The 7,899-nt window shown below is 42.3% G+C and overlaps 1 protein-coding gene across 1 annotated transcript in view; it reads right to left on the bottom strand.

The window, feature by feature from the left end:
* sgk1 (serum/glucocorticoid regulated kinase 1) overlaps positions 1–4,543 on the bottom strand; it is a 33,003-nt gene extending 28,460 nt beyond the window's left edge. Inside the window, exons 1-2 of the mRNA XM_053887064.1 lie at positions 4,232–4,543; positions 2,778–2,955 (exon numbers count right to left, since the gene is read on the bottom strand). Coding sequence (XP_053743039.1) covers positions 2,778–2,903 — 126 coding nt within the window. The 5' untranslated portion in view covers positions 2,904–2,955; positions 4,232–4,543. The remainder of the gene's footprint in view (positions 1–2,777; positions 2,956–4,231) is intronic.
* Between the last annotated feature and the right edge of the window lie 3,356 nt (positions 4,544–7,899).

Raw genomic sequence — 7,899 nt, forward strand, 5'->3', positions numbered from 1 at the left:
AACCAAAGTTAGATATGTATTTGTCAAAAAAATAAAAAAATAAATAGATTTGAAAAAAAATGAACACACCTCACTTCACATGACATCATTACCTATCTTCTACTTACTGCAGTGTTTGACTATAATCTGGATTACGCTTGGCTGTAGCAGCCTTACAGTATTTACCCAGGTGCTTAGTTAGCATGAACTGTTTGGAGAAGCGGGGTGGCACCCAACACATTAGCACCAATATTGACTAGGCTGTCTGAGGTAATGACAGGTAATGACATGGCAGTCAAAGTTTACATCCAACAAGTAAAAGAAAAAAAAGAAAAACACCATGAAACACCATCGTGTTCATTTATAGTGATCCCTTGACAGATTAATGAATGTTTTTAGGTTAAAATAAGGTCAGATAGAGGCAAATCTCTGTGCATTTTTTGTCTAATCCAGCATTGAAGTCACTTAAATAACCAAGTACATAGCGCCCTTTGGAAGAGTTGAGTTGCTTGGAAACATTACGTCATCCTGCTGCTGAGCAGGTGACTACATGCCAGAGTCATGCTTTGTTATTTAGGTCCATGACCCATGATGACATCATTTTACCAGAGGGGCAGCAAAGCAGAAGATTACTGCCGAAATGGAGGCTTTCTAAAGAAGAAAGAAGAAGAAAATACTGATCCACTACTACTGGGAACTGCTCGCTTCCATCAGAATATCCCTAGTGTTCCATTTCACTTCACACTCACGACAGAGAGAGAAACCCATTTTAATAAAAGTTTGGCCTCACAGAAGGAGAAAATAAACAGCAGTTTTCAGCACGATTTGCATATGTGCTCAGTCTTGCCTGAGGGCTGCTTCCCCTGTGACTGGCTGCTTTCAATTCCATTTTCATAACCGATGATAACTAACTTTTACCCAGCTCGACCCTGTGAATTTGTGAAAGACTGTAATGAGCGACCACCCCCTCGGAGGACTCCCGGGTGAGGAAGGTGGCACAGGTTGGTGACGTGTTCCGGCGTGGGCATCCACAAATCTGTCACCGTCCACTGCCAGTTCACCCGTCATCCACACCATCGTGCTCACCATCTGAGTCGGTGAGTCATTCTGGACGGCGGGAAGGAAATCTAACCAGCAGCGGGACGACTGTCTCCTCAGCCGACACTGATATGGAACTTGAACACGGCTTGTTTAGGAGCAATTACGACTACACTGTTGGGGTAATAGCGACATGGCACTGCAGTCCACTGGCAGCGCTTATGGTGAGGAGGCATCACGCTGTTTCTATTGCGCTGGCTGGGAGTGATGTTAGTCATTTTCTTCCTGTTATGGCCCTCAGCTACAGCTCTCTCTCTTTTATTTTAATTTCATGGATATGAGGATGATTCAAGTGAAAGTGTGTTCTCGATTACACACAGCCGTGTGAGGAGTTTCATTCTGGGGCAGAGGTGCTGCTAAATCAGACCTGAGCAAAGTGCGGCCAGGGGGCTATATGCGGCCCGACGCCTGTATTTTTGTGGCCCTTTTGACATCTGATTAAAATTGTTGTAATTTTTCTGCTTTTTTTTTTGTTCTCTTTCAGTCACCGCCACCACTTCAGTAGTAAATACAGCGTGTTCTTGTTTGAAGACTATAATTTTCTTCTTTTCATTGGCCATTTTTTGTGTGTTTTTCTTGTTCCTCAAAATACATTGAAGGAATATTGAAAATATATCCTGAACGTCTGGTCCATAGAAATGCTGATTTAAATTCTAATTAAATGCATTTAAAATGAAACATTTCAATAGGTTTCATGGCATATTTACACTTTTTAATATCCTTATTTTGCATTTCATCTTTTTAGATTCATTTTGTCTTTGTTACTTAATATACATTTTGTATATTTTTCCGTTATGTTTTGTAGTCATTGCTGTCTTTCTTTTGAATGGAATGAATATAGGACGAAAGAATCCAACAGTATCGAGTCATTTTCACTCACACAAAGCATTCATTAAAAATATTTCCTAAACACATTTAGATTTATTTTATTATTCCCACACCGGGGAAATATATTGACATGACATATTCTATTACAGGCTCATCCCACAGCAGAACATACCACTGCCATAGAGGTACCATAGAAGGCGCTGCATATACGGACTAGAAATACTAGTTACCTGTATGTAACTTCAGTTCTGTGAATGTGAAGCTCTCTAACAGTTAGCCCAGCTGCGCTATCTCTCCGTTGCTGTGTTTCAAAATCAACAATTCACAGTAGCAAAGGGCTTTTATAGGGGGCTAGCCCTTCCCCCAGTTGGTTGGAGAGTATATAAGATCTTCAGGTATAAGACCTGAAGCGCCTCTTCTGGCTCTAACAAAGACACTAAGTGACATGACAGACAGTCAGTGACATCACTCAAACGTTAGCAGGAGCCAAGGAACTTTCTCTTCATCTACCAACACATGCTGGCACGATAATTACTTTTTATGGTCCCATTTTACTGTCCCAGATTGTCACAATGGAGGGAAGAGTTAGCCTCCCCTCATGCAGTGGATCTGGAAACGCAGCAGCAGAATGACATCTTGATTCTGGACAGCACTTTCAATGCAACGCTGTCTTGTAGCCATAAGCACCCTTCAGCAAGTAAACACAGACGAACACGGAGCCAAAAATTGCAGCGCGGCTCAGCAATCTCAATGACATCATCCCTGGCTCAAACACTCGACACTGAAACAAAATAAAAGAGGAGCGATGGCCTCTCACGCAGTGTAGGCAGGTGTAGGCGCGCGCACTCGCGGGATTCATCATCCTAACTCACCTTCCTCTTGACAAACTGAAAGGCCGAGCACTTCTTAAATGAGAAGGCGGTCTTTTCCCCTCCTCCTCCACCCCCTCCGACAGCTCCCCCGCCGCCTCCGCCTCGTCCCCCGTTCACCAGCTTCATGGCCGTCGGTGGCGCTCCGCTCGCCTCGGTCGATCCCAGGATGACGGACACGCTGTCAGGGAGGAGAGGAAGAGACGGCTTAGAGGGGCGGCAGAGGAGGAGAGGGAGGGTGGTGAAGCATGATGTGAGGAGGCAGCGCTGCCATGGGATGGAGGAAAATTTGGGTGTTGATAGGATGAAAGAAACGAAAGACCATCTGGTTGCTTTAATATCTCCAATTACACCGATCCACATTTTCAGCTCCAGAGCAGCAGATGGTGCCAGAAGTAGGATGGTCAAAAACTGCGCAGAATAACATGTAAAAAAAAAACGTCTTTATCAACATGAAATTCACAAATGGAATTACTGGGTAAATGGAAGACAGAGGCTCATGTGCATACATGAAATTACGTCTAGTGATTGCAACCTACAGGTCTTTCTCAGAAGTTAACACACACCATTGCCTAATACTGATGCACAGCTTCAGTGAAAACGAGTTTTCTAAACAAAACATTCAATATTATCTCCCAATATCTGTGTCATTTATGTGACATTGTTGCAGTCTTGTAGGTCCTGCCCATGTGAAACTCAAAACATCGCCCTGCAAGCCTGGTTTCAGCTTCAAATACATGGTTTGGCTTAAAAATTCAATTAATTCATTTAATGTGTGATAAAAAAAATAATATCTGATCACACAAATAGCCTTGACTAATGCTTAAATAGCATCTAAAATACTTATTTCCAGTAGAAAATCCTAAATAAATACACATTTTGTGTTTAAATTGGTGCTTTCTTTTGTGTCTAGGACACCAAAAATGACATGTTTATGGTATTTAATGAATTATAGGTGCAAATAATCTGTTTCCCCATTTGTGGAAAACATAAAATCAATCTGGACTTGAAGTGTGTTTCTCCATCTCGACTCCTAGCTCAATCAAAGTAATCGTAAAAAGGCTTGTGATACTTCATTTCCTTATGTACTGATGTTTGTTTCCCTCAGGGATTCTAAGATTATTAAAGGGCCTGGGAAAGTGATCACATGCCAAAGTGCAGCTCTGAGAGGGGCAGCGTTACTCCAGAATAACAAGGCAAAATGTGGAAAATATCACTTATAGTTTTGAGCAAAAATGACTTTTATTGTGAATGAATGAACAGTAAAGCCAGTGATGACAAATAAATGTATTGTTTACTGCTTATATTGTGATGAAATATTCATAGTTATTCTTCTGAAGGACTGGCGTATCAGTGAGCATCCAACTGAAGCACAGCTTATCAGAGTAAATACACTTCATACGGAGGAATGAAAGTGCTCAGGGCTTCATTGAGGATCTGTAACAGCGGTGTCATACCTGTCTCTCTCTGTCCCGTCTGTCTTTTCAGATGCGGCTTGTTTATATTCAAGCTCCTGGATCAGATCCTCTTCTCAGTGCTTCCTCCTGCAGTCTTAGCCCACCTGCTAGATCTTTTTCGGAAGTCTCTCAGTCTTCCACTGGTAAACAAACATGCAGGAAGTGCGAGTGCAGGAGCATGATGGAGAGCGTGTGTTGGGTCTGGCCGTGGTCCTCCCGCGCCACAGCATCACTTTATCAATGAACGGCTCTGCAGTGATGCTGCCACCCATCCTCTCTTCTCTGCTTCCATCTCTCTCCTGCTGTCCCCCACCGCCGGTCGACCCTCCTCCTTTTTCTCTGCTTGCTCATTTTTCTGCAGCAGTCGATGATGGCTCCTCCCTTTTCTCATCCTAAACACTCCTCCCCATATTGGGTGAATGACCATCGGCATCACATTGATGTATATGTAGCACTGACCACAGTAACATGGCTGCTGAGTAAACAGAATTTTTAAAAGTCTGACTAGTTATTTAGTCGGACAAGATAGCAAGAACATCATTTTCTGTCTTCATCTCAAGTGAAAAGACCATAGCGCCACCCATTGACATGGAGTCTACGTTCCTCGGCACTTCATGTACACTCGGAGGAAGAAGTCAGACGGCACTCTGGGCCTAAAATGAGAATGATGTCACATACAAAATGCCTTTCTTTGAGGAAAACAGTTGTAAAATGAAGAAACACCACGGGGTGAATAATAATAATATCAATAATGCCTGGAAAAAATGAATCACTTAGCATTAAATAAAATGTAAAAAAAATATTAATAAAAAATACAGATGAAAACTAAATAAATTCTCAGTTAGTTTTAGGTTCGCTGCCCTCTGAGTTCATCCTCATGGACCTTGGAAGGACCCAAAATCCCATAAATAATTTAGGTCACTCTAAGCGGTGCCCCATTGCCACACTGGCTTAGCACTCACTTTAAAATCTGCTGCATCATAAAAATATATTTTTAGTCCAGCCAGGCATGGAACCTACCCTCTGAACTTTGTAGAAATTAATGGAAATGTCAATCAGCATGTTCTTTTTTTGACCCAAATCCTGCCAGCGTGGGGCCACTTGAAGGGCACTAGCAATTGAAAGTGCTATTCTTGCTTCCGAATTTTGTCCCCTGTTTAGATCATTTCTTATTTAACCCACTTCCTCGAGCTCCGTGGATATACTAGGGTTTGCATAATCTCACCGAGATGTTTGGAGAATCACACAGATCTGATGGAAGTGGACAGGCGAGACCGCTGCTGTCCACAGTAGTGTCTCCGATGCGCCCCGCCTGGTAGGGTTCCATCCTCCCTGCTTATGCAACTGCAACAGAGAACATTATAGTATGAGAAGACGTCAGGAAGCATCAGAGCGTACAACATGTCCCAACTCCTTCGGTGATAAGGACAATATACTATAACAATTAGAAGATGAAATCTGTCACACCCCGTCCGGATTGATCCGGATTCGTCAAGTTTATGTGAAGATATTCAGGACACATTGAAGGTGGTTCTGGCCCCATGCAAGTGGTTCTGGAAGCAGGATACAAAAATTACAGCAGGTGGATCAGAAAAAAAGACGTGAACATGCAGAACTAGTCCTGCGAGTCATCGGCACTTCCACTTGAAACCAGAAGTTGGCGCTGATAAAAAGAGCAACTTTTTTCCTCACTGTCTGATGGGAACATTATAAGGCACACGAGCAACACCAAGTCTTGAGTCGTCATCCAAGAAATGAGTCGGGTTCATTCTTGGGTTCCGTTTAAAGATAGCTGACTTTGAAGTCATCGCCTTATTGGTCATCTTTATTGTTGTCACTATTCCAATGTTAACAGTTTCAAGCAAGTCGGCCATTTTGTAAATCTAACCTCTATATAACTTTGAAAATGTAAACATTTATCATTCTATTTGGATGCCAAAGCACTATATGAGGGCAAAAACATCAGTATTTTGGACTGACCATCAGCTGCGTTCCAGTAGTGCTCAGAAGTGGGAAACTCTTAGTTACGACCAAGTATGCAATCCAAGATGGCGTATCCCAAACAGGAAGTAGTGTTGCGTGTTGCAGGGATGGAAATGAAGTCGATCTGGTCCACGTTGCTGGAGTCCAGGTGCTTAAGAGAACTAAGAGCTGTGAGCCCCTAAACAGGAAGGAAAGAAACACAAAGACACCAAAATAAGAGTGAATCATGACAAGTAGAAGTTTTAAAGCAAAACCCGCCAAAAGAAAGACAAATATTGACCGCACATTTGTGGTTTCTCTTCATCCTGTGGGTTTTCTAGTTGCAAATGGAGCAGTTATTTATCTAAGAAGCTGCTTATGCCTGGATGAGGCATCCAATAGAATACTTTTTGTTGACATCACTATCTTCATTCTGACTTCAATAGCAGGAATTGAACTGAGCTGTGATGTCATGTTTGAATGCAACAAAAATCCTATTGAACATAAAGGTAAGGAAGCCTAAAAGCTTGTGAAAACATTTCACCCAAGCGATGAAATCTTAAGGCAATTCTACTATAAACTAATGTCAAATTCTTTGGTAATCTGAACTGACTTAAAGCTTGAGAAAGTTTAATGTGATTGTATGTCATGTGACTTCAGATTTTGATGCATGAAAATGGAAAAATGATATGAAAGAAGTTGCTCTCCACAGAAGAGAAGAGGATGTTCTGCCCTCAAGCACCGTATCCTGAAATTTAGGTAAAATAAGACGCTTATTTTAACCCTCTCTTGACAAGTCTACGGTGTCATGACAAGTAGAAGAGATGAGCTGCAGTGTCAAGCAGATATGATGTCAGTGGAGCCTTCAGCTTGTCAAGAGTCCAAGTCAACTTGTTGCAGGAGCTGAAAAGCGCACCAAACATTTCCCTGCAGAACAGCCATGATTAAAAAGCATTTTTCCTCCCAAATGAATTTTTTATTGCATCAGCAGAAGATCCGTTTGCCTGAGTCTCAAGCAGTGATGAATGTCGAGTGTTTGGGGGGTATGACTCTGCAGTTTCCCCAGAGCCCCCATCAACAGTGAGTCAGCGATATCGACACGTGCAGCGACTGAGGAAGAAACTTTCCTGCCTGTCTGTTCCCAAACGGTGCCGACGCTTCTGAATCCCCACTGTATGGTTGCATATTCACTGTGAATTCCTGACCCGTATTTATCAAGCTGATCTGTCAATATGAAACAAATTCAGAGATAAATGGAGATACTTCCATCCATCTAAAAGTTCATCAGAAATGAAGACATTTGTGGGGTTCCCAGATGTTCTGACAGTCTGACAGCAGCACTTCAACTTACATAACCACAACAATTTCTCCCAAAAAAACATGAGCTGCGAGGCGCATGAATTATTCCGCGATATAAAGATTCCCTGCTTCTCCTATGTTTTGAAGTTGAGACAATGAATTATTAACTGGGCTGAGAGTGTTGTCCAAATGAGCTTTCTCACACGGCGAAGTATTCATTAGACAAAACGCAAACACTTGAGTGACATAAAAGGTTTGGTATTTGCATGCATTTCCATAAGTTTAGCTTGTGCTCACTTATGAGAGAGGGTGTTGAAGAGAGTGTTTGAAACCTCAGTGATGGTCAGAGAAGATTTAATGAGGTCCGCCGGGCTGGTTTTGATCGTGGCCCTGACAAGTGGCGCATG

Source organism: Synchiropus splendidus, chromosome 15, assembly GCF_027744825.2.
Source record: "Synchiropus splendidus isolate RoL2022-P1 chromosome 15, RoL_Sspl_1.0, whole genome shotgun sequence".
Taxonomy (NCBI): Eukaryota; Metazoa; Chordata; class Actinopteri; order Syngnathiformes; family Callionymidae; genus Synchiropus; species Synchiropus splendidus.